This window comes from Montipora capricornis, chromosome 3, assembly GCF_036669925.1.
Source record: "Montipora capricornis isolate CH-2021 chromosome 3, ASM3666992v2, whole genome shotgun sequence".
Classification (NCBI taxonomy): Eukaryota; Metazoa; Cnidaria; class Anthozoa; order Scleractinia; family Acroporidae; genus Montipora; species Montipora capricornis.
In genome coordinates, this window is record NC_090885.1 from 27,737,514 (window position 1) to 27,764,499 (window position 26,986).

General features: G+C 39.6%; 1 protein-coding gene across 1 annotated transcript; it reads right to left on the reverse strand.

Annotated features, from left to right (window-relative positions):
- Nucleotides 1-2,514: 2,514 nt before the first annotated feature.
- LOC138042749 (ras-related protein Rab-21-like) lies at nucleotides 2,515-9,841 on the reverse strand. Its single transcript, XM_068888738.1, has 8 exons — nucleotides 9,570-9,841; nucleotides 8,467-8,526; nucleotides 8,312-8,367; nucleotides 7,802-7,853; nucleotides 5,409-5,472; nucleotides 5,092-5,146; nucleotides 3,840-3,928; nucleotides 2,515-3,248 (listed from the first exon to the last, which is right to left on the reverse strand). The coding sequence occupies exons 1-8, from the start codon at nucleotides 9,696-9,698 to the stop codon at nucleotides 3,103-3,105; spliced, it is 651 nt and encodes a 216-aa protein (XP_068744839.1). The 5' UTR covers nucleotides 9,699-9,841; the 3' UTR covers nucleotides 2,515-3,102.
- Nucleotides 9,842-26,986: the final 17,145 nt, after the last annotated feature.

Genomic DNA, 26,986 nt, shown 5'->3' on the forward strand with positions numbered 1-26,986 from the left:
CAAGAGCTGTCTCAATAAGCAGATATGGTGCAGGAATTGTCGAGAGGACTAAAGATGAACTGAGGAAATTGGATCGCAAAACCAGGAAGTTGCTGACAGACAATAAACAGAGCCTTCCATCCGCAAGCCGACGTAGATAGACTGTATCTGAAAAGAGCAGCTGGAGGGCGTGGATTATTAAGTGCAGAAGACTGTGCGAACATTGAAGTGGGCAGTCTGTTTAGATACATTGGAGAAAGTAAGGAAAGATTACTTTTTTCGTATCGAATGAAAATATTCTGGAGGAGGGGCATACAAAAATAGAAGTGTCTGAAGAGAGAATGTCTAAATACAAGAACAAAGCATTACATGGACAATTTGAAACAGCTACAGAACAAGTAAGGGACCCAGAATCCTGGGGGTGGTTAAAAAGGGGAATACTAAAAAAAGAAACTGAAGGACTGCTAACCGCTGCACAAGACCAAGCATTACGGACGAATAGCATTAAAAACAGGATTGATGAAGAGGATGTGTCTCCGATGTGTCGGTTATGTGGAGAACGAGAAGAGACCGTAAGTCATATTTATATTGTAGCGGAATGTAAGAAATTGGCGCAAAGAGAGTGTAAAATGTGGCGACATGATAAGGTAGGCCAAGCTATCCATTGGAAACTGTCAGAAATTCAACATCCCATGCAAAGACAAGTGGTATGATCATGATCCTGAAGGAGTTATAGAAAACGATCAAGTAAAGGTGTTATGGGACTTCCGAATTCAAACAGACCATCAATTTGAGCATAATAGGCCTGATGTAGTTGTTCTTGATAAGATAGAAAGACCATGTTATGTGATAGATATCGCGTGCCCTTTTGATACAAGAGAGCTGGAAAAAGAACAAGAGAAAATGGAAAAAATACCAAAAATTAAAAAGAGAGATTGGGAAAATCTGGAGCTGCCGAAAAGTAATTGTCGTACCAATTGTCATTGGTGCACGAGGGACGTTCAGCAAAAATTTGAAAACATCGTTGAAGAAAATTGGACTAGATTGCAGTTATTACTACAAAAAGCCTCCTTGTTGGGAACGGCAAGAATCTTGAGAAGAACACTAGACACCTAAGGCCATTGGTCGTGGCTTGATGCCTAGTTTACAAACCACGTTAACAGCATATCGTGTGAATGAACGAAATAATAATAATAATAATAATAATAATAATAATAATAATAATAATAATAATAATAATAATAATAATAATAATAATAATAATAATAATAATAATAATTGTCAGTGCTAATCACCCTATAATTTCCGTATTGAAGACTGAATTGCGAAAGGGCGCAGCTCATGATATCGGGCTGAAAGCAGACGAAGGCGCCTCTGGCTGCCGCCATACAGTCCATGTTTGATGTCAGAGCATTTCTTGATAAGTCAGAAAATAGAATTTCCATGTTTTATGATATGCGACAGCCCACAGTTTGCCGTTTCACCTAAACGAGATGCTAGACCTCTCTTAGGATAATAACTGTTACAATACCAAATAACAGCCAGCCCTGCAAGAATTACTACACTACCCTACGGTTAGTGAAAAACGCAAGGTAGCGAAGAAATTTAATGGTTTCATAGTTCACACCGTCCTCGTTTCCAACTTAGATACTGAATGTTCAAGAAAAAAGAAATTACAAACGAGAAAACCCTTCCTTAATCAAAACGCAGAACCTACGTATTAAACAGGATGGGATATGTTTGTCATCGAGAATTATATCAACACTACCCCTCCAACAAGAATGACAAAATACGACAACTCGTCCAGTACAATTAAGCCCCGGCTACACGTTCAAACATTCTTATAAAACATTTGTTGCATCAACAATGTTAAAACTTGGAGCAGGCATGTTTGATGACGTGTTCCAACACTTTTAGTTAGAAGAATGTTTTGATTTCGATCAAACATTTTCTCCAACACACAACAAACGTTGAAGCGTGTGGACGCCCTTTTAACAATGTTGTATTGCATAGACCACAGTGACGTGTTTCCGAAAAAGTCATATGCGTATCCAACATTGTTAGAAGCGTTGTTATGACAATGTTGGGACGTGTTCTTCTAACAATGTTACAACGTGTCGCCGGGGCTTTAGTCCTTTGGCAGATTTACTAGGTTATAATCCATTCCGCCATTGTGAATTTCGCCCTCCCCGATTTCTTTACCCTACCAGCTTTCTTCTTTTTGAAGAAAATGTAAAAAAAACCGGTTTCCTACAGGAGTGATCGGTCTGGCCATCCAGTTGTAACTATGAAACAACTTATTTTGCCGTCAATAACACGTACAAAAAGTATGTGCGTTGTTTCTTTTTGCAGCACCCAATCACCATGGTTTAACTTGCAATAACGAGTCCCTTTTGCGCTAGTGGCCATGGAAGATTGTCCCCATCCACCAGAGATGAATTTTCGTTTAAAATGACAAACTATTAGATACGCTTTCGCCTATCATCTCAACTAAAACGACCGAAAACGCCCGCGAAAACAGAGAACAGATCACCATTCACAAGCTGATTTGGGATTTAATTAATATGAATCTCGCGTCTAATTAAGTACACAAATGTTGCACGTGTCCTTTCGATTGGGATTGGGCGCGTGCAATACCACGGGTGCAAACACCAACGTGCAAATGAAGACTTGAAATAAAAATAAAGGCAGTAGTACATCATCTTTAGCGGATTTTCTATGGGGTGATGGAAGGGGGCCGTGCAAATATGCTGTGACACTCTGGACCGAGATATAAAGGGCGTCCGCAGTGTTCATTTGCTTTGTAAGCACTAGGTTGCCATGGACTGACCTTCAGCCTGCAGCAGCAGCTACATTTGCCGAGCTCTTAAATTCGCATGAAACTATTATTTTCTTCCGCTGGGCATGGCATGTCCTCCATTATTAAAATTCAAAGTCTTGGAATGGCGATTATTCCGAGGAATTTGGCTTCACGGAGTGCAAAGCGATTTAACAATATTTTACATTTACCACTAGGATACCAAGGTCTTCAAAGTGGGCCAGATCCACCTTATGCGTGCATTTATGAGTTTCTTCTGTCTATATATTTTCAAAGATTACAGCTGTGTTTGTGCGACTTTTATTCTATGATCCTCCTCCACTGCAGCAACCTCCACTTTTTTGCTGTTGAGGTTGTTGTTCATCGACTATTAAAACGTTCTTTCGTCTGTTGTTTCCTTTCTCCACCACACCATCTTTAGGTTCACTTTTTTCCTGTCTGTCCAACATTTCTTGAAGAGAAAGGAAAAAAACGTATAATCTAACTATTTACTTACAAGTTAAAAGGTGTAATAAATGCTCGCTTCCATTTTGGTGATTCTAAACCATGATTTGCATGCAAAAGGCAGAGATTGTAATTACACTGCGAGCAGTCCCATCTAAGTCAGTCGAGCCGCCCTCTTTAGTCACGCAAGCGAGCTGAAGGGAGAATGGGGAGAAAGCGAGAGAGCTTGCAGTCTTTCCCCATTCTCCCTTCGGCTTGCTTGCGTGACTAAAGAGGGCGGCGACTGACTGAGAAGGGACTGCTAGCACTCGACAATAATGAAAACAATATACTTCAACGACCACTCCCCTGGGGGATCTTCAGGGCAAATGAAAAATACTGGTTATTCATATAAACAAAAGAAATCTTTTTTTTAAGAATACAAACTGGTGGGAAGCAGACCAGCTGGCTTTTTACAATGATCACCCAGAACAACTTAAGCTACTTAACTAGCACAAGAGAGCTGTGCGTTACATGTCTGGTACCCTTACTACTTAACCACACTGCCTACATGACTCCTCATACAGAGGAATCACTGGCCTAAAATGGTTCAACTCACTTTTTGTTAGTTCAAAGAACATTTCTTCAATGCCTTTGTTAAGTTTTGCAGACGTGTGGAAGTGTCTTGCTCCTACAGTTTTAGCATATCTAGTAAAAATAACAACAACAACAACAATAAAGAACCTTCACTTGTTGGTCATATCCAAACCAGGTTTAAAGGGCATATTATTACAAGAAAAAACAGTGTTTTTTCTACTTCAATACATGGTACTAGTTGCAAGAACAAGAGCCATAAAAATAAAAAGGCAAAGTTTAGAATCAAGACAAAGCACAGTAACTAACACAACATTGATATACATAACTTACAGATGGTACAAGCACTCCAATTGGTCAATTCAGCAGGCTAAAGTGCAGCCCACCTGACTTCCTGCTTGATTGAATTACTTTGGGATATGCACATCTTACTGAGAACTGCACCAGAAGTTACAGCCGGTTTTTTTTTTTCCTTTTGGTTCAATTAATTAATTAATTTAACCCTTTGACGTCCAAACTGGCCAAAACCGGCCAGACTGAGTATTTTACTCTGTCTAACACCGGAGTATTTTACTCTGTCTAACGCCAGACGATTTTACTCGTCAATGGGGAACCCCTGGGAGTCAATGGGTTAACCAAGCATTAGGACCCTGAATACAAGGAGCCACAACTTACAGTGTGGCCTGCAAAAAATGACATTGCAAACTTTTAATAAGTGCACTGTTCTATAGAATACAGCCTTCTTAATTGGCCAATCACGGTGTGCAGACAAACAAAGGGATAATTTAAAAACATCTTATTAACACTTTTGGTCGACTGTATTCTAAGAGTTTCCAGCTCTTGTTTCTTCAGTTAAATTATGGCATTGGGAAAAAAGTGTGTGACATGGCCTTCGAACTAGGTAACGGTAAGGAAGAGGTATTTGTAGTATACAAAACAGGCCAATCAAACTGTATATAGCATTTGAGACTGGAAATACAATGAATTTACACACAAAATCTTTGGCCCTATCTCTCGATAGTTCTGGCAAATCATTGATCTTTTTCATGCTAATGGATCTGCCCATATGATTGATGGTCACTCTAGGTATGTTTTAGTCATTTGCTTACTACTTTTTGAAGGCCAATGCTTTCAAAACAAAAATGCATTGACTGAGGGTCACAGTTTCTGTATTTGTGGTTTTTGGTTAAAAAAAAAAAAAAAAAAAAAAAAAAAAGAGGTAACCTCTGCGGAGGAGCATTCATTAGCTAAATATAGAACAACAGGATGAAACTTACGCATCTGCCTCTGCAGCATCAACATGTCTGTCTTTTTCAAGGTCAATTTTATTTCCTAAAATAAATATATAGTCCAAATTGCTAAAACTGTTTTGATCGCCAACAACAAGGCACTAAACACAAGCTAACTGCTGACATGTAACACAAGATTAAAAAGGAAAGTTGCTGCAGTCGCTCAAAAATGTGTCAAGTTTAACTTTGCCAAAGTTCCAGCTCCAGTCTGTCACACATTGTTTCACTGGTGAAAACAGGTTCCTTTATTTTCTCCTGCCTATGTACATAGCACAAGAACAGAATGATATAAATTCATAGCCTACCTGCTATGCAAAGTGCTATATCTTCTCCTAGCATTTTTTTAAGTTCTTTTACCCAGTTTTTAACCTGGAATACATATGTAGATTACACATTCCATAAAACAAAAAGAATAAAACCAAACTCTGGAAAATGACACATGACAATAACGTAACCATGCCCATGCATTCAGCATTGAACACCGAGTAAAACTGACATGGTGTGAAATTATGTTTGTTACTTGCAAAATTGAACCATGTCTCCAGGAGCAACCTTTACTCAGACTTAAAGGACTTGTCCTTTCACTTGAGGACAGACAGTTGGATCATAGTGGGTCTCTGCCCTTATTTCTGTAAAATATCACTGCCTTTAATTAAGTGAATACCACCCAAACAAGAATGGAAGCTGTAAATGTAAAAATAAATGTTCAATTATGTGCTCTAAACTGACAGTGAACCTTTTTTATCATTTTTACATTACAGAAACTAAGGAAGTTGTCATTACATTCCACTTACCAACCTCATTTTCTTGGTCCATACTTAACAACTATTCGCCGAAGGCGAAGTGATTATCGGTGAATATTCACCGAGACGAAGTCGAGGTGAATATTTAACAATTATTCCATGAGCGCGCGTTGGATATGAGATGGTAAATAGCTTACGAGGCGCGTAGGGCCGAGTTGGCTATAACCACTCTCATATCCAACAAGCGCGAATGGAATAATTGATTTATTAAATTCCTTAAACTCCAAAAATTTGGAAGTAAGAAATACGAGCGAAAAAAGTGGGAAAATCAGAGCAAAATCGAGAAAACTTGATAAAGATGCGATGTTGTGTAAGACCTATGTAGGCTCATCACAAAAACATTTCTTGCCTTTTCGCGTACTTCTAAACGTCGGAATTTATCCAAACTTTCCACACAAAAAAGTTTCTTTTCTTTTTTGGCTTTATTTAAAACGAAATTTCGCTTTCCAGCGAAAAAAAAAATTAGTTTTGCAACGCTTAGCGCAATTATTTACCATATAAGGTCAAACTAAGGTATATGAGCTGATAACCGAGATTGAGCGAACCAATCAGAGCATGCGAAATGCATTATCCGAGGTTGAGAATTTAATAATCACCGATAATCACTGAGCCTGAGGCGAATAATTGTTTTCTAAAGTATAAATACACTGGTGATTATTTCAAAAAAGAGAAAAAAAAACATTTCAACGCGAAAATCATCTTCACTTACAGTGGCAAAACGATTACTGGCAGCCATTTTGTATGTCGAGGTGATTATCGGCTGATAATCTGAGATAGCGAGCCAATGAGAGCGCACGATTTTCTATAATCACCTGTGTATTTATACTAAATACATCTTATTCAATGGTTTAACATATAATACACATGGATATTTTGCAAGTTGCTTATAAATAAACTATTTTTCTGAGCCCTGCAAGGGCAAGGAAAAATACAAGCAATGCGCAAAATGTCTGCGAGTATTATATGTTAAATCATTGAATAAGAGATTTCTTATTCCACTACAAAAAAGGCATTATTTTGCTTCAATTTTATTTGGTAAGAGTGTTTGGAAAAAAATGCACCATCTGTCCTTCAGGGCAGGTGTGAACGATGTAAACAGCAGAAAAAGCCAGCCAAAGATCTTTATTTGATTGGATAAAACAAAATGATGAGTGACAAGTGATGACAAGCTAAATTCTCAGGTTTTGCATCTTGCTAAAAAACAATAATATTTCTTTCATTGAAAAACTCCCATTCCGTCCGTATTTGCCCTGTTCTCAACCCGTCAAACCGAGACACTACAGTGTATTACCATCTCATATTTTGCATGGTCTCTTGACCAAATATGATGAAATGGCATAATAGTGGAATAATAATGTAAGTTACGGACTAAGTTTTTTCTGTTAATTTATGGCCCAAGTGCAAAGTGCTTGCGCAGGCCATAAATTAACAAGAAAAAAACAGCGTGGACAAAGGAAACAAAGTTTGCAAGATATTTAGTATATCTTTGTGTTAATAAGTAAGTAATGAAAAGTAGTCGAAGTAAAGCAGAAAGTTCAACTGTAACAAAATGACTGTATGTGCAAAAATTTTAAACCACTACTGTAACATTAACATTATGGGCTTCTTGAAAAAGTTGCATGCAAGATTCAAACAGTTTCAAAAGTTTATTTCACATAAACAACATTAACATTTACTGCTGCATCAATATTAGTTGTATCAAATTTAGTGGGCCAAAAGGTACATGTAGAATACCGCCCAATAAATTAGCCAATCAGAGCATGCATACTGTCTTAAAGAGACAACAAAAATAAGAAGTTTGAAAATCAGCACCACCCTAAAATATTTAGGTCCAACCTCCATGTCAAAGATATGATACCAAAGAGGCAATGCAGCATCTACAAAGTCAATCTAACCTTAAAGAAAGAGTCTTCATCAGTAATGTCATAGACTAGAATTGCACCATTGCTGGAAAAAAAAGAGAAAATGACATTAAATCAAATGTGAAGGACTTTTCCAAAAACAACAAGCACCACTGGAACATTTTAACAAGCACGCTTAATTTTTAGGGGTTTTCTTGGTTGAAGCAGACATCACTGGGAACTGCTGTCAACAAAGATTTCAAGCATGCATATGTCCTGTCACTTGTCTCCTTGCGAATGAGGGCTCCAGGGTTTGTCGGTTGAAGCAGTTCAGGTGTTGTTTAACATGTTTTCAGTGTTCACAAGTTAAGGGAAGGTAACACAGCAGCTCAGTTCTACAGAGACCATCGGCAGGGGGTTTAAGTACACATGCAAGGTCAAATAGCTAGCAAACACAAGCTGTCATTGCTTTTTTTACTTGTTGTACCCCCCCCCTGCGTAACAAAACTGGACAATACTTTTCAGACCTTGCAGTCTGAAATTATTAGAAGGCTTGTTTCTTACCTATCTCTATAGTAAATAGGTCCTAATGCATGAAATCTCTCCTGTCCTGCTGTGTCCTGAAACATGTAACCACAGATGTTGATTAGATAAGGATAGGAACAAAAGAAAGTACCTCTTGAGCTGACATTTTACATAGGTATAAATTAACATCTTACCCAGATTGCCAAGTTCACTCGTTGGCCATCTATATTTAACCTTTTATTTAAGAAGGAAGCCTGAAGAAAAGATGGAAAAAAGATGGCATTAACTGCATGATTTCTCACTTGAGATATCCTAAATGCTACATTTATCGGCTGTCAGCCACATCTAGCAACTAGGAGCTAGCAAAACATGGCAATTCCTTTGGTTGAGAAGTGCAGATCTTCTACAGAGAACAAGGTGAATTTACACGCTAGTTGCTGAACCCACAAGACTTCCCTCTAACCCCTTCAAATAAGATGCCAGTCCACTGCATGGTTACCACAGAGGCATGCAAGCATTGCCATTTCAGAGAAGGACACAACTCTTTTCCAAGCACAGGGTTCTCCCTAGTTTTCAGCGCAACAGGTATGGCACCTTTTCAAACCGGTAAAGCAATTGGTTAATGTTGGACGTTTTGCAAAGGACAAGCAACTTCTGAGCGTTTGCAGGCGCTCTTACAAGTGGTAAATTTTACCTGTTACCGCCTGATAAGGAGAACCCTGCAAGCAAAACCTCCAGTCCACAAAAACTAAGCAATGCCAAAGATTTAAACCACTCTGACCTAGACTCCAAGTCACATTTACAGGGTACAAAAATTTACATTTCTATAATGCTTTGAATTTAGTGCCTTACATAATGCTTAAGTGGTAGATGCCGAGAACAGAAAAAAAAATGCACCTTTTCCAAGCTTAAAACCTTCGACCACTTTGAATTACATGACCTGGAAAAATGGTTTGCATTTCAGGAGAAATTTGGTCCATGAAGTGTGACACAAGTCATAGCAAATCCACATAGCGAAACGGGAGTAATTTCCCGATCTGTCGCTTTACAATCCACATAGAACACATATAGACGACAGGCACACGCCCTTTTGAGAGACTCGCGACATGTATTAGTTACATCTTATTTCACACTGCACAAAATTACTTCATGTACAAGCTATCAAATGCTTGTACAATTGACCTCTAAAGCTTACCACAGGAACAAGTTTTCGTTTCAAGTGTTTCACGAACAAATTGCTCCTATCATGCAGTGTGGTGCTTACGATTATGGCAACCATGAGAGACAAACAACGTACTTGCAAAGTTGTTAAATGCTTGTCGTTAAACTTGTCTTGTACGTAACGGAGCATAAGGGAAGTTTTTCCGACGCATCCTTCCCCTAAAAGTACAACTTTGAATTGATTTTTTCGCGATGCTGCTGCCATGATAAGGACGGGATAACCGTTTAAGAGCCAGAAGATCTTCACCAGAGAGCAGAAAACCTAAGCGTTTTCGCTGTTTTTAAGGGGACTTCAATTAGGATCCGGACGCCATTTTCAGTCTTGCAACTCTTTCCGTTCTCGTGACATTGACGTCAACTCCTACTTCGTCACGAAAATTAATCCGGAGAAGCTCGGAAGAGTTCGGATGACTTCCGTAAAAATGCGCAAGAAAACCAACATAAATGCACTATCAGCTGATTGTTGAGTGTATTCAGTTTTTGTGGGCTCATGTTAGAGCATCACGTGACAAATGTCAACCGGTTGTGTTCCGATAGGGAGTGAGCGAGGTAGCTCAAATCTGGTAGGTAATTATTTTTTAACTGCCTTTTCAGGCCATTTTCGTCTACAGAAGCCACCAGGCTGTGGGTAAAGGCAAGCCTTTGAAAGCAAACAGAGGCGAGAGATGGTTTCATGCAGACTGGGAGGCCTAAAATGCTCTGTTGTTAACAGATCTTAACATGGCGGTTCGCGAGTGAAGTTGTCTCTCTGGCCTTTCTGTGGACAAATTCCAGGACCTACTGACACAATCTGGGCAAGTTTTGAAAGCTAAAACCTTCAATCGATGCGTTATTTTGCTGGTAGGACCGGGTGGCCCGACACTTACGAAAAAAAACTATGAAATGAGAATCGGGAGTTCCCTTGTCATGGAATGGCAGAATTACCCAGAATTCGTTTTGGGCATGAGCGAGGCAACTTAAGAAGCACGAGACTGGCCCTCATCGAATGGCTGAAGCGCGGCCAGAGGAAATGATCTCTAGCCAGACACTCAGGAGTAGGCCTGGTGTGTGCTGTTAACTTAGATTTTGGATTTCTGAACAAGTTTTTATCATAGAAAATTCGCGACAAAGTTGTGCTTTCATGTCGTTGTAATTCTCGTATCAAAGCAACGGTAAAATAATGTAAATAAGAGAATAATGATATTTACATTTGCAGATTACCTGTCCTCTTACTACGAAAGTCAAGCTCTACATCTCTATGCAATATCGCATTGGAATTTTCCGCGTAATTTTTTGATAAAAGTATGTTTTTTTTTTGTTTTTTTGGGAAAAAGGTTTTTTTTTGCTTTTATGAAAAATACATTTCTCTCCCGTCCCCTTCTTATGCATGATCTTCGCGGAAATTACATTCTGTCACTCAATAAGCCTAGAACAATCAGTTATGGTCTTTGTTCTCTTTTTTCTTTCGTATCAGCTAAGTTGCGGAATGCGCTACCAGATTTTATCCGTACCTATGAGTTTACTGGTTTTAAAAGAGAATCCAGGGTCACATTTTGTACAGCGGCTTTTCTTTTTAATGAATATATCTTTAGATGTTATGTATTTAGTAGGTATCTGTATATGCTATGTATTTTAGCTGTAAATGTAATGTCTCGAAGATATTAGCTCCCGTAGTTATTCGGAAAAAGCTTATGACTGTATGTATGTTACCTTTAGGAATGCGCGTACGCACACTTTGTAATCTGCGACTCCAGTGCTTACCATATGACAGATAAAATGACTTTTCTCTTGAATATATAAGCCATCTAACTCTTACGCTATATTGACAAGGGCGGTTTGGAGCTGTGAGTAGGCATAAGATTTGTCACATATGGTTTAGGGGCCGACATATCTCTCCCTCAATCTCGACCCCAGAGCTCTTCTCTTGACTGAAGGAGAGAAGAGCTCTGGGGAACCCTGAAACGAACTGTCTTCTCATTGGTTTTCATGAAGAACAATCAAAAGCGTCTCTAATTGGTGCATTCATGTTAGCACGAGGAGTGAGCAGGTTCAGTGAGGAAAAAATATCCAATTTTTGGCTACAAGAACCCTACGGCGCACGTTCTCCTAGATAGAGTTTCCCAGAGCCTTGGGTCGATCCAAGGCTCTGGTGACGAGAATGATCTCTCCCTCAATGCCGTACCGGGAGGCAAGGTCGGTAGCAGAAAGCAGCGAAGGGCCAACTGCGTCCAAAAGCGATCGCACGGGGCGAAATCCCGGGATGACTCGTTTGGTACGACGCTCCAGAGCCGGTGTCTGGAGGTACTGCGTTTTTCTCTCTTGTTCAAACATTCCGTCAGCGCATGCGCAAATGTTCTGGCTCTTCGATACCAAGCCTACGAAAAAAAATTAACACGCTGGCTTTTGTTTTTGTTTTGTTTTTTTTTTTTGTACCAGCAATTGACATTTCAGTTGATTTTATAGGCATAAACGTAACGTAAGAACCCTGTGTTTCTGGTCTTGTCTCAGACAGAGGCGAGAGATGGTTTCATGCAGACTGGGACGCCTCAAATGCTCTGTTGTAAACATGGCGGTTCACCAGTGAAGTTGTCTCTCTGGCCTTTCTGTGGACGAATTCCAGGACCTACTGACACAATCTGGGCAAGTTTTGAAAGCTAAAACCTTCAATCGATGCGTTATTTTGCTGGTAGGACTGGGTGGCCCGACACTTATGAAAAAAAACTATGAAATGAGAATCGGGAGTCTTCCCTTGTCATGGAATGGCAGAATTACCCAGAATTCTTTTTGGGCATGAGCGAGGCAACTTAAGAAGCACGAGACTGGCCCTCATCGAATGGCTGAAGCGCGGCCCGAGGAAATGATTTCTAGCCAGATACTCAGGAGTAGGCCTGGTGTGTGCTGTTAACTTAGATTTTGGATTTCTGAACAAGTTTTTATCATAGAAAATTCGCGACAAAGTTGTGCTTTCATGTCGTTGTAATTCTCGTATCAAAGCAACGGTAAAATAATGTAAATAAGAGAATAATGATATTTACATTTGCAGATTACCTGTCCTCTTACTACGAAAGTCAAGCTCTACATCTCTATGCAATATCGCATTGGAATTTTCCGCGTAATTTTTTGATAAAAGTATGTTTTTTTTTTGTTTTTTTGGGAAAAAGGTTTTTTTTTGCTTTTATGAAAAATACATTTCTCTCCCGTCCCCTTCTTATGCATGATCTTCGCTCACTGATCTTCCACTGATAAGTGTACTTGGGGGAATCGAAAAGAACAAACGTCTGAGTAGGCTGCGAAATTTAACCCTTTAGTGCCCAAGGGATCTCGCTTTGACGAGTAAAATCGTCTGGCGTTAGACAGAGTAAAATCTATAAGTCACTATTGGGCATTAAAGGGTTAAGGGAGATAGTTTTTTAACCCTTTAGTGCCCAAGGGGTCTCCCTTTGACGAGTAAAATCGTCTGGCGTTAGACAGAGTAAAATCTATAAGTCACTATTGGGCATTAAAGGGTTAAAATAATGTTTTGGCCTTAAAAAGTGAAAAGCTAAAAATTGTTAGCTTTTAACTTTTTCGTTCTGTTATCTGATTTTCCATACTATGCATAGTTCAATTTGACTTGTTCTAAACTACATCATACGCACTCCCTAATGTACGATCTACTCCTCGTTTTTACCTGTATTCACCTCTGCTTCTGGTAATTTCCCACAGAACCGGATCACTTTTTTTCACCGTAGCATAGTGTAAGTTTCCATCGCGGGTCCAGCTCAAGTAAGCATTACAATTGATTCCGCTTGGGCAATCCTTTTTGCTGATTATGATAAAACGGTTATTTCCGTGAGGAACCAGCTTCCACTTTAAGTCTAGAGGATCAAAATATATTAAGGAACAATTTTACATCCCACTTCAGCCTCCCAAAGAAATTTAAACAAATTTCGCACCTTGTCTCGGAAGCTGGATTGAACTGAGTAAAGTCCAGCACGGATACTTCGCTGTGATTCAGGCACAATGGCCGCCATCCTCTGCAAGATGATATCCTTTAGTAGTGCCATCCTCGCCCACAGCTCGATGTACTTTAAACATTTCTGGGCGTCTTCGTCTCTATTCTCTTCTTTTATGTCTTCAATCTGCGCCTGGAGGTTTTCCATGAATGTAATGTTTCTGTAGACTGGTATGTGGATCTGGAGAGCGATTGCTGTCGAATCGTTTAGCTTTTGGTCTGGTCCTAAGTCAGAAATCACCCAATCTAAAAATGCTTGAGAAGTCTCAAAATCACTAATGGCTCCTCGCGCCATATTGGTCATACGTTCAGAATACCATTTCTCAATTTCCTGCCGGACTATCAGGTGCATAGGTGTACGGCTGACTGCCCCTCCACCCAGGCCAAAAAGACTTAGAAAGCCGGAGATAAAATTAAGCGCTACGCCTACCACCATCCCGTGAGGCCCCGCTATGTTTGCAAAGGTCGCTGCAATTTCAATTGCTCCTTTGAGCGCGGTTATAGGATCACCTGAAATGTCCTTGAAACTTGAAAGTTTTCCAGCGGCAGTGTTCAGAGCTGCAGCAATTGCACCGCGTCTTTCTGGTGTAAGCTCGTTCCATCGGGAATCCTGCCTTTGCTCGCTCTACCATTTTTTTGGCTCGTCTGGAAAATCCATCCGCCTTCGCTGCCAACTCTGCTCTCATGTTGTCAAATCTCGTTTTCATGTCATCAATGGCGTTTCTTGGGGCTACAATAGTAACAAAAACAAGTGGCTAAAGGCCAAAGGGATACTACCATATAAGGGCTATATAGGTACGGTTGCAAGCTGTTTGTAGTCAAGGATAAGGTATAGGAATCAGAGAGTTTGAGTCCAGAGTAGTGTATCATTTTCAAGGAATCTGATCAACTGGTTGAAGATTTTAGTCCAGACGAGGTTATTGCTGGCCTGTGGTGGTGATCTCCGTAGTTTCTAGAAAATAAGCACTCTAGGACAGGGAGAGATTTGGGGAATTTATTCTAATATAGGGCAGCTGAACTACTGTAGGTCTAGTATAGGCTAAGGACATCCCCACACAAAAATTCTTCCCTTGGGGCCACAGGTTACCTTTATTCTGGCCGGATGTCCGGTTACAAACTGAAGGCCTTTTCTTGTTAGGAAAAACTTTTACATTCACACATACATAAATTATAAACAGAATTAACTTAGATCACAAGCTGTGATGCGGGTTGCCAACGTTGATTGCGTGAAAGTCTTGACAACATTGTAAACTGTAGAGCAAAATGCAAGTGCGTGGTGGCATTGTATCATATCTCAACGGATTATGAGAAAAATAAAACATCTTACCTGAGCTATCTGTAAACATTTCTTTCTTTGAGGATGGCTTGTCTCGGTTTTGCTTTGCCTGTAATCAGAGTTTTCTTTTTTAATCGGTAATAGTACTTAAATCAGCGGTTAATCCTAATTTATGTTATGCGCTTAGTCGTGCGCATAAGTACTTCGTAGAATGAAGGTTCATGGGATATTATTACAGTCTTACTCTCTTACGATGCCCTTGAATCCATTTCACTATTCCTTCTTGTGGCAAGGCCTCCTTCGTATCAACCTGGTGAACACTCTTTGTCTTCCTTCCGATATCCCCCTTAAAAGGAACAGTACTCCGCATCCCCCTTAAAAGGAACAGTACTTTACAAGTACGTTAGGGTCCCACTATTTTGTTATGATTTTTCTCTTTTGAGGGGGGACGGGGTGGGGTAAAGGGTCGGGGGAGTTGCTGTTAAGTAATCCCGTACGTACCTTGTGGACACACAAGCATCACTGTCTCAAGGAAAAATAGAAGTCACTGTGCTGTTTGGTTCGTGCTCAACGTTCCGAGATGGAGTATGATTCTTTAAAAATGGGGAAGAAAGGTCTTCAATTGGGCGAAAGCACTGGCTGGATACCAGAGAATTTTAAACGAAGAACCAAAAAGAAGTACTCAAGGTGCAAATGTCCATCTCCATCTCCATCTCATGTCCAGTGTATTTTGAACACGGAAGCCTCGTTACCATACTAACCAAACTTTTATACATTTAGGACCTTTATTACATTTAGGGCTGAAATTTATTACAATAAGGACCGTTATTGCATTTAGGGACAATTATTACATTTGGAGCCTCAACCGTTGTTAAGCGTACTGTAACTGAACGTAAGGTCACATTATTACCAGTGATTAGCTTAAGAATAAACAGGTGAAAAACTGAACGTTAAATAAGAAGATCACAAAACAAAAGAGGAAGAAAAAATTACCTTCGCTCTTTAGTTTCCAGAGGAGTAAATTCTACCTCTCTGAAATTTCGCGTGTTCTCAGTTTCTTATGAAGCGATTCATGACCGAAGTTTGTTCCAGAACCGTCGATAAGGTCACGCCCGATCATGTGGGTGGCTTACAGGTGAGACACGACAAGAAGCATTACTTATTAAAGTTAAGTCCGAATCAGCATAGGCGTACGGGCCGCGGGGGAGGGGGGAAGGGGGGCCAAGGGGGCTGCAGTCCCCCCAAATTTTGGGCAACTCATATTTTTTGGGCAGCAAGAGAAAATTTGAGCAAAGCCAGCTTTTAAAGACGTTTTTTTTATTAGTACTTTGAAGAGATAAATATTTTCTATTTTAACCTGAAGTTGGCGTAATAATCCAGTTACATTCACACGAGACAGTGGTTACCAAGCACGTGATGAGTTTCTGTTTATAAGGGAAGGGCATCATATGCTGAGTGTTTTTTATCGTTGGGCCGCTGTACTGCAATGGGCTATTTCCAATCGTGAATTGATTAGAATAAACTTCCGCCTAACTTTCTAGAATCATCTCCGCTCGTAGAACAGTGTATGGCAGATAGCATCAGCGATTAACTAGAATCTGAAAGCCAAGAAGTGGCTGACTAATTCTCACTTTGAATTACGAGAAGAATCTTAATTTTTTTTTTAAAATCTATCAAGTGGTTGAAATTATTCACTAATTTGTTAAAGTAGACCGCCATGATACATGATATCATGATACCAGAATTATCTCTAAAATAATTCACACACATTTTAAAAAGATTGAAGCTACTATGAGGTGAAATTGCATGTCAAAAGCGCTTCGTTTTCTACAGAAAACGGCTAAATATCAAGATTTTCCTTCAGTTTACTGTAATTCTAACGATAAAAACTTTATCCCAAAATATCCCGATAACGCTCTTACAGATTCCGTTTTAACTTCACGAACATCGAGGTGACTATTGGAGGAACGAGCTCCCGAGAACGATTACATAGTGAGAAATAATGCTGCAAGTATAATAGGTAATGGCGTCATTTCGTTGCTATGACAACTCCGATGTCATTGCAACCCTGATCATGACAAATTTTCATCTTCATCTAATACAACTGTGGTGGCAATTTTTCCAAATGTTTGTTTATGGCGACGTTGTTTATGCTCAAACTTGGCAGGTATTGACCCTGAAAAACTGTATCAAGGCACTTTCATATGCCAGTACGGCCTATGTTGTTGCATCCTATGGCCCTCGTTTCTTTTCGACTGCTTTGTAAAAATTTGGGCAAATGGTTTACCGCCCCCCCGCCCCCCCCCCCCCCCTCCCTGGCCGAAAATTGCCCGTACGCCTATGCGAATCAGAATGGCGTGAAATATTTGTTTTTACTTTTTCTTAGTTTAGGAGAAGTAGCATTGAATTTAAAACCTCCTTGATGAAGGTTTTTACATATTCATGTATTATATATTATAAAAGCACAATGTACTTATTGCTGGGGAAACGACACTATATGTCTTGCGATTATACTGCAGTTCGCCACAAGACAGTCAAACAAGGGAGAACAAAGCGAGAAAAAACGCTATACACCTATCATTACTTCGGTCACACAAAAAGAATAAAAAGACGAGAAATTACTCCTTAAACTCGTTTTCTCAAGCGTTTTAAACAGCGAACGATATCTATTTTTTAATATCAATTTAATATTACATAATAAATAAAAATACAAATATAGATATTATAGTAATAGTACAGAATATGAATAAAGTAATTGACCAACTGACTAATCAAGAGGTGCAGCAGTCAGCATCAAATTTGAGATCAGATTTTTGTAATATTTGTTTATTTATTTTTGCTGTTTATCCTCGGAGATATTTATCTTATTGCTACCTTTCCATTTGAGAATAATTAAAGATTAACGATTGATTTACTGATTGATTATCTCAAGCTCACATTGCGTGGGGTGGAAGTTCAGATTTGCATTTGATTTTCAGCTTAAGGACGTTCGCGCCAAAATCTTCCTACGGTGAGATTTTCTTCATTTCTCGCCTAGAGTTAGGTCATAAAGTACTTACTCCAAAAATGAAAAAAAAAAAATGGGGGTCACCGACTTTGTTTCGGAGAAAATGGCAGTGGAAAAATGCCTTAATTTCGAGAAATCGGTCATAATAGCGAGATTTAGGCTCATCTGCTCATCCATCGAAAATCATAAAAATAAACTGTTGGAGTGAAAGTTTCCGTGCATAGGTTTTTAGGAGTGAGATTTTTAGATAATTGTATGCCGCTAGGGATGTGGTAAACAGTAGAGTTCATCCTCGACGAGCGTTTTCGTAAGCTCTATCCGTTGCAACCACTACCGGAATTCGATGGCACGAGGAAGGAAAATGTTAAAAAAAGAGAACTTCTTACGGTGAGAATTTTTTCATTTCATCATATTTTGTAGATAGTAAGTAAAGTAAGTGATTCATGATTAAAAAAATAGGGGTCACCGATGATCTGAACGAGTAAAATCGATGTGATTTTGCAAAGCTCTTGGAAAAGTTCGTTTGTCACGCTTTTGCGTGACCTGTCGGGCAAGGACTGGAACCCAAGAGAGGATCGATCGTTGAAGAGATAGAAGGTTTTCACCGAAAAAAATTCCTTTTTCGAGCATAGCACCGACGTTTTAAGCAGGGGTCATCTTCATTTGGTTAGTGTTTTGAATAATATCTCTCCATTGCCGTCATGCTCATCCTCTGGAGTGTGTTTTTTTGTGAAATTCAATCGCTGATTGTTTCCACGCAGGTCCGCACTATTCAAGCGGTCGAGGACGAAAATTCTGCTCAATTTTCACGAAAGTAAAGGAAAAGAACTTTAAAAACATGCATTCACTTTGAACTTAAGTTCGTAGGGTAATAAAAACATTAAAAAGAAACAGCCTCATTAAATTTACGCAACGGTTCGTCCTCGAGTTTTCCAAACTTTCAGCCACTAGTCTACTCGATCAGCTACCTTTTCCAGAGCTTTTCCGTTTTTGTCGCCATGGTATTTTAACTGATGCTTGAAAAATTTGTATGAAAGTCAAGTAGACTAGTGCACGACTGATAAAACGTCGGGAATATCAGTCGTGCAGTAGTCTACTTGACTTTCATAAATATTTTTAATCAATTTTGACTGATCACGATCTTCTCTGATCCAACGCTGTGCAAAACTTATCGTGCACGGTTTTTGCAAAGGTTTTAAAACCTGAACTTCACTAATGCTCGAAGTAATGCGTGACATATTGCAGTCGCGTTACCTGCGCAGTAACGTTGCGCACAAACAATTAGCGCGAACGTCCTTAAAATGACCTCCAACGTCTCATAACTGGAGCTTGTTCACTTTGCATTCTAGCTTTTTAGGAAAAATGATACCATCATCTTGGCTGAATTTGTTAAGACCCTCTTCTCAAATAAGGGACCGTTCATTTTTTATGGGGTAGGGGGGGCTGGTGGAATTTGGAGGAGTGTAATTTGAAAATTGTATGACCCCCCCCAATTTCCGATTTTTTTTCTCCTGCCCCCCTCCCCCCCTTGAATAAAAAATACATGATATGGTGTTAAAAGTTACTGCAGCATTAAAGTTTCGTCTTGTTACATTCCTCATAATGTATTGAAAGAACACCGAAAGCTAGAAAGCTGCTTTTAACAAATCACTCAAAAGAATGAAAAGTCAATTTCTGCTCTTCTTGTTACAGCTCGTCCTGAGCGTGTTGTAGCTGGCCGCTCGTCTGCGTATTCCTCATCTGAGGCGATAAAAGCAAGAACGACATCATTTGAGTCGTCTTCAGAGTCAGGGGCATCACTCTTGTAGTCATCATCAGTTTCCTCTCCCTCACTGCTTTTAGTAGTTTAATGCCCCTCCCATTAAATTTCTCACAAAAAGCCTTCGTAACGCGGTCAGTTCCAATTACAGGACTCAAATTACTGGTCTTTGTTTAATATGCGCTTGACAACAACATTTTTATGAATGAAAAGAAAGTTGTTACTATTCAAGACTGTTATTATGGTACGTTCACTGTTATTATAAAATATATAAAAAGCTGTTGAGAAGCTTTCTTGAATACCCTGGAAATGTTTTAGTATATTTGCTATAAATAAAAGAGGTCAATTTTTTCCTCAATTTGTAAAATCTCTTATCCTATTTTTAATCTAATTTTTTCGTCCAACCCCCCCTTTTCCTTCATTTTTTTTCGGCTGGCCCCCCCTTTCAAGCCAATTTTTTTTTAGTGGCCCCCCCCCCCCCAAATCCCACCAGCCCCCCCTTTCTCATAAAAAATGAACGGTCCCTAAACCCCCAATCCCTATCAACCCCCCTGCCCCATCTCAAACCTGCTCGAAATAAATAGGCCACAGAGGGGGACGTTAATATAGGATTTACAGTACTCACTAGTTCAATAATATTCTTTTCATTCTTCATAGGTATGCAAATAAGAAGATGCAATTAAGAAGATGGGACCAACACCATAATTAAGTCAGCTAGACTGTTATTTTAATCAATTAGCTAAAATGGGCAGTACTGATGTCAAAAGAAGCAATAAGAAAGAGCCGCTAGTTTTGGCATATCACCAATATTCTGTTTACAGTCCTGTCGAACTGGTTTCATAATGGGAACGCTTATTGGTATATAATATTTCAGAATTGCTTTTATGTGGCATTAAAAACTTGTTTTAGCCGTGTTGTTAATTTCTATTTATCAAAATAAAAAAGGTATCTCCACTACTTTGAAATCAAGGATTTTTTCATACATGACAGGAAAGACTTTCAGTAGTGTAAACTTCAAGTTTGTTATGGCCAATAAAGTTTAATTTTAAGGAGATTAACACACTACAGGACCAAAGGTGCAGTTATTTTTTTAAAAATGTTCAAATTTGTAGAGCAATGGGGCATCCTAAATATTAATATTCTGTAGGTGAATAGGCCTTTTGCAGCTGGGGTCACGTGACCAAATTTTTCCTAGAGAATTTTTATATTATGGCCTATAACTTAAAGAATGCCAGAAATGGAAAGAGCGCATCGAAAATACCAAAATGGCCAAGTTTGAGTCCCCTGGAATGAAAGACTAAGTTTAGACGACAGTTTGAATTTTCGGAAAATTTAGAAGTTTTGTATGGGAAATGTTGCTGGAGAGCAAGGTCCAGCAATAAATTTTCTTATTCTTTTAAAACTTCAGACTGTCATAAGATCTCACCTTTTAATGATGGGGGCCTCAAATTTGGCCATTTTAATATTCTCGACATGCTTTTTTAATTTCTGGAATTTGTTAAGCTATAGCCCATAATTTTATGAAAAGTAGGTCACGTGATGGCTTAGCTGCAAAAGGCCTATTCATTGTTTCATCATTGTTTACCTTAATTTTGGCTTATTAACAAAAAAATTTACCCATATAGTTGTGGAAGTGTATATGTTTTATCTCAGGTAATTTTAATTTACAAAAAAATTATCTGAGATTAAAAAATTAATTGAACAACATATACAAGATTGAGTGGATTGCTTTGGAGTTAAGGGATCGGCATTGCAGTGGTTTACATCCTACCTTCTCAACAGATTGCAGTGCGTGTCTTTCGACCAAAATTTATCGGAGAAGTTCAATTTGCAATGCGGCGTTCCTCAAGGCCTAGGATTATGCCTAGGTCCATTGCTGTACACCATCTATACGAGTAAGCTTTTCGAGGTTATTAAGAACTATATCTACCACAATCGCACGCATACGCAGACGACAGTAACTATTATTCAATGCTGACTCTGCTTGTTCGCAAAACGATGCAGTTGAGGCAATGAAGCAATGCATAGAGGCTATACGATCGTGGATGATCAAGGATACACTACGCCTGAATGATAATAAGACGGAGTTCATGATTATAGGCACCAGAAAGCAACTGGCTAAAGTGAACATTGATGGTCTTAGTGTCGGTGAGAGCATTATAGCTCCGGTAACTTCAGTTAGGAACTTTGGATCATGGTTTGACCACAACCTGAGTATAATACCACACATTCATAAGATATGTAAAGCTGCGTCTTTTCATATTTACAAAACGCTTGTTCACTCCATTGTTATAGGCCGCTTAGATTACTGTAATAGTCTTCTTTATAAAGTTTCCGCGGTACACATGAGTAAGTTACAACGCATTCAAAATAGTCCTGCCCAGCTCGTATGATCAACTCCGAGGTTTAATCATATTACACCCGTCTTGTTTTCTTCGCATTGGCTACCCGTTGCCTACCGTATAGAGTTTAAAATCTTAGTTTTAACGTTTAAAGCAATATATCCACTTGCGCCGTACTATATCTGCAATCTAGTTCGAGTAAAGGAGAAATGTAAATACCAGCTTCGTTCTTCTGAAGAACTACTATTGCAGTTTCCCATGGGAAAAACAAAGAAAACTCTGGGTGACAGATCATTCCAAATAGCTGCCCCTGTATTGTGGAACAGTCTGCTTGCAAGTGTCAGAGACATCGATAACTTTTTGGTTTTTAAACGAACAGTAAAGACTTACTTCTTGAGGAAGGCTTTTGCCTTTTATAGTTAGATTGATAAATTTTAGATTATAAGTAGAGTTAATTGTAATTATTACAGGTAGTTATAGTTGTAAGGCGCATTTGATCATATTCAGATGTTAATTTGCGCCTAATAAGAAATAAATTATTACAGGAGCTCCTGATTAGTATTATTATTATTACTACTATTACTACTACTACTACTGCTACTAGTTCAAAACTTGAAAGACCTCGTTTTGCCCCATGAAAGGTAATATCTGGATTTCCGGAATTCTGGAAGTTTTTTGCTTGTGGAATCTGGAATCTGGAATCCGGAATCTGGAATCTGGAATCTGGAATCTGGGCTTAGGAATCCAGTATTTACCTTAAAGAATTCCTTCTAGCGATTGGAATCCAGAATCCACGTTCCATTGGCAAGGAATGCGGAATCCAGTTCCTTGAAGCACTGAATCCAGAATCCAAGATCGTCTTGGATTAGCTTACATGGGTCAATGGTTCTTTCCCCCTGGAGGAGGTACTCCCTTATATAAGCCATATAGGTATGTACTGCTCCAAAGGGAAGGGGTTTTGTGCCCTTTTGGTCTGAAAAAAGGTATAGACTTTGCCTATTTTGGTCTGGAATCGGGTGTGGTTTTCGACAAATCTACGGGAGTGTATGAACGTATTTATGGTTTCAATTCCACATGATTCCAAATGAGTAAGTAAGAAAGAGAAATATGTGAATTCGAAATGGATTTTAAATAATCTTCTATGTTGCTGTTGTAATCTAAGTAATGATCTCATGATGACATAATTTCTTGGAGGCCAGGTCTGAAAACGGGTGTGAAAAGTGAAATTAGTTGGTGTGAAATAGGATCAGGATTTGAACTACCAGGAGGAAAACCACCACAAAGAATTCCTAGAACTAACTCCCCCTTCCCCCCCCCCCCCCCCCCCACTACTCCTGGTTCTTTTCAAGCAAGATTTTAGGAAACTCAGTCGAGCAGGTCCTTAAAGACACCCTTATCATGAATGCCTCTCTCTTACGAATAGTTCATTTAGTCCTGAAGACACCAAGCTTCTTAAAATTTTTACCTTCACACTGTAAAGCGAACATTTGCTTGTCTGTACTAAAAAGGCTGGGTAGCCTGTTCCAGGCAACCACATGGTGGAGAGTGGGGAGACATGGATAGCGGTGCAAAAAGGGATGAAAAGAGATGGAAAAAAGGAGATATTGTAGGTAAAAGTCGTCCTCAAATTAAAACAGTATTCAACCTAGTTTGATTCAAGATTTCTTTTGATTTCTAGCCCTAATTATCAAAGAAGACAGAGAAAAATTCTGGTTTAACCAGATTTTACCAACAACAGAGACCCCCTACATTTGCTTGTCTGTATTAAAAAGGCTGGATAGCCTGTTCCAGGCAATCAGACGGTGGAGAGTGGCGCGAGATGGATAGCCGGGCGAAAAGGGATCAAAAGAGATGGAAGAAACGGGATGCTGTAGGTAAAATTCGTTCTCACTTTAATTCAGTATTCAACCTAATTTGATTCAAAATTTTCTTGTTTCCCTGCCCTAAACAAACGAAATTCTGGTTTAACCAGATTTTACCTACAACAGAGACCGCCTACACCCTTCCCCTTTGGTTAATTTCTGCTCCTTTCCCGTTGGTCCCGTTGTCTCTAGCAACACCCGCGATTTTTTTGGTGCTTCGCAAACCTTTCACGTCCTTCCATACCTCGATCGTCGTACGCTGTGCGTTAACCATTTCTTAACAAAAGTTTACCAGATGCTCAAAAAGGGCCTTTTTCATCTGGGACCAAGTGCAAAGATGAGTCCTGTGAAACCCATCGTGCTACGGATTAAGGTTCTTGGGGAGTGAGAGCATTGTAGTCGTGAATCTAAATAGAAAGGCAACAATATAAGGACAAGCTTTCTGTTGCAAGCAGCTGCCGCATCGCGTTTTCTAAATCAGCCTGCTGTTCGTAATTACATTGCTTTTGAGTTGTGATTGGCTGAACAAAACTCGCGCGAGTTTCTCAGCCAATCAAAAGAAACATCAAAACCAGTCGTGATTTGCTGACACGAGTTGACCCGCGCTTGAGGTCGGCTACATGCCGCCAAGTATGATTGGTTCATTTAATTGTGAGCTCGTCTTGTGATTCGCCAGAGTTATTACATTGGTTTTCGTTTACGACACTCCCCTTTGTCCGTGTTTAAGTGAATTTGAAGACGTGTTATCTGCCGTCGAAGCAGTAGTTTTGTTCAACCCAGCGTCCTTAGCCTCAAGCAGCTTTTTCATGGGCGTGTCTCTCTTCGCCACACACTCGCGAGTTATTGATTGGAGTGAGTCGACAAAGTGAGTGTGGAACTCTGAAAGGGCCTTCACACCTTTAAAAGCGAAAACTATAGGTAACAAATTTTAAAAATCTAAAATTAACTTTATGAGAAAAACTAACGCGGAGAGATTTCGACGTTTCGATGACATCCTGACATCATTATCAAGAAAATGAAGAAAATTTACATAAGTAGACAAAAAATAAACCGAAAACAATAGTCTATTGTTCTAAGCCAGTGAATCATCCAGTGACCTCACACAAAGGAAAACCCAAAGTCAAGTGAATACTTTAGCACGTATTGAGTCTGATTGGATGTTTAGACTTGGTCTGTACTTTTAATCAGGAGCATCTCGTATACCAGACAGTCCATCTTTCCTTGGCATTTCCTCAGAACTGCAAAATTCTTGGCTAAGTCAAGAGATCTAGGGCTGGTATCATGATCTTGTTGAAGATGTCTGCAAATGGATGAGGAACTGAAGAATTGAAGAACTGAGAATTGAAGGACACTGTCGCAGTACTTCATCCAGTTACAAGAAACAATGTCAACACAATGTCAACACTTAAAAGGTTTGCTACAGCATACCGGTATCGATGTTGCCAACATCCTTTGAGGCTTTAAACTGAGTATTCAAAGTAGTGTAACAAGAAGATAGTTGAAATTAACTTGACAGATGGGGTGGGGATTGGTGAGGGGGGCGCGACAGGCTAAGATGTTTTTGGCGAGTCTCTCTCAAACAGGGTATATATTTTAGGACTTTTTTGTCCAAAGCAGAGTCAGGGTTTCAAGTCCTCAGCGGCTCACCTATACCCAAATATTGGCCAGGTAAGAAAAAGAACACAACAGTGGTGATAAACATATTCAACTTACTCATTTTTATAAATGTGACGTCTCGTATGTTGACTCAACTCATGCTGAACGTCAAGTTTATAATAATGAGTAAGTTGAATATGTTTATCATCGCTCTTTGTGTTCTATTTTTTATCAAGCTACGATGGCCCAAGAACAAAAGTCTTAACGAGTCCTATAACCTTGCGGCAAGCTCCCACAAGAATTCCCAAGGTTACCTCCCGGGTAATTGAGCCATGAAAGTCAAGTCAGATTCAAAACCACTGACAGGAACTCAACAAAATATAGACCTAAAATATCATCTTTTATGTGAAAAATTAATTAATTAGCACGTCACGAGCGTGGGACAAAGAAAAAAACTGAGCTTTCGACAGAATTCGAACTTGTGACCTCCCAAATACCAGGCGGCCGCTCCATCCACTTGAGCTACGGAGACCTCATGTAAAGCGCGGCCACATACTAGGTTCATATTTGATACGCGTCTTGCACACAAGGATCAGCAATCAGCAAAATTTACCATCTTTCATTCTTTCATCATCTTTTATTTTAGAAAACTGGTGAATATGATCCCTTGATCATATAGCCTGCTAGCAAGCTCTCCATTTGAGGCGAGCGAGGCGAGCCAGCCGCCCAACGTACTCGCATTATCTTTCGCGTGCTGCTCGCGTGTGAGTTCTCGCGACTGCCCTAAATGGAGAGCTTGCTCGTAGCCTACCTTGAACGAAAAAAGAGATCCCTTCGAAAACATAAGAAAAGATTAAAAAAAGAGAGATCTGTTTGTAAACATAACGAACGTGACCTGCTTCTTGTGAATCAGTCAGCAAGCCCCGGGGGATACTTCTTTATTTGGCCTATAAAGGGATGTGCCGCTTGACAAGGTATGGTTTTTGACCTCCCTGTCATAAACATGAACAGGGTATATAATTTCGCTCTATTATGGCTCTTGACAGGGTATATAATTTCGTGTGAGTCTGTTCTTGAGGGCATTTCCTGCACGATCGACTTGATTTTCTGCATGACTTTTGTATACAAAAGCGATGACTATAACGCGAATTTGATCTGTTGCAATTGCCAATAAATGACTTTGAAACAAGACGGCGTGCATCCCTTGTCCTAAATAGGGTAAACAAATTGAGGGTGTTGTCCTAAACAGGGTATGTATCTGCCAACGAAATCCGAAGGAGTTACCTTTCAGGTGTAACCTCTTTTGCAGATGTTTTGTCAAGAATTTTCTCAAAAACATATTTGAAATGCTTGCCATTTGATTAACTTTGGCCTCTATCAGGGGTGAAAGGGCAAACCGTGGAGAAGTTGACAAGCTTTGCGGCTGCTGACAACCGCCCACGTAATGCCCAAAGGGGGAAATTGGAGGGCGGAACTGGTCGGCTCGGACCACTGCATCATCAGAAAGGATGGTAATTAAGATTGGATTTGAGATTCTTCTAAGTTGGTGCACGCAAAAGGTAGCGATTAAACTTTATTCGAGGTCTTTTGATAGTAAGGCATAGACTAATCACTTCATTCCTCCGTGTGTTCTCTAGGCCTCGCTATCAAGTTAGGCTTTGGCATACCGGAACCGGAA

Bases quoted from the DNA above. Each gene is read 5' to 3' on its own strand.
- LOC138042749 (XM_068888738.1), bottom strand. From the start codon at position 9,698: ATGGCAGCAGCATCGCGAAAAAATCAATTCAAAGTTGTACTTTTAGGG. The intron at 5,473-7,801 runs GTTAGATTGACT...TATGTATTCCAG, and splicing joins ATGAAGACTCTTTCTTTAAG to GTTAAAAACTGGGTAAAAGA. The intron at 3,929-5,091 runs GTAAGTTTCATC...TATTTTTACTAG, and splicing joins GATGCTGCAGAGGCAGATGC to ATATGCTAAAACTGTAGGAG.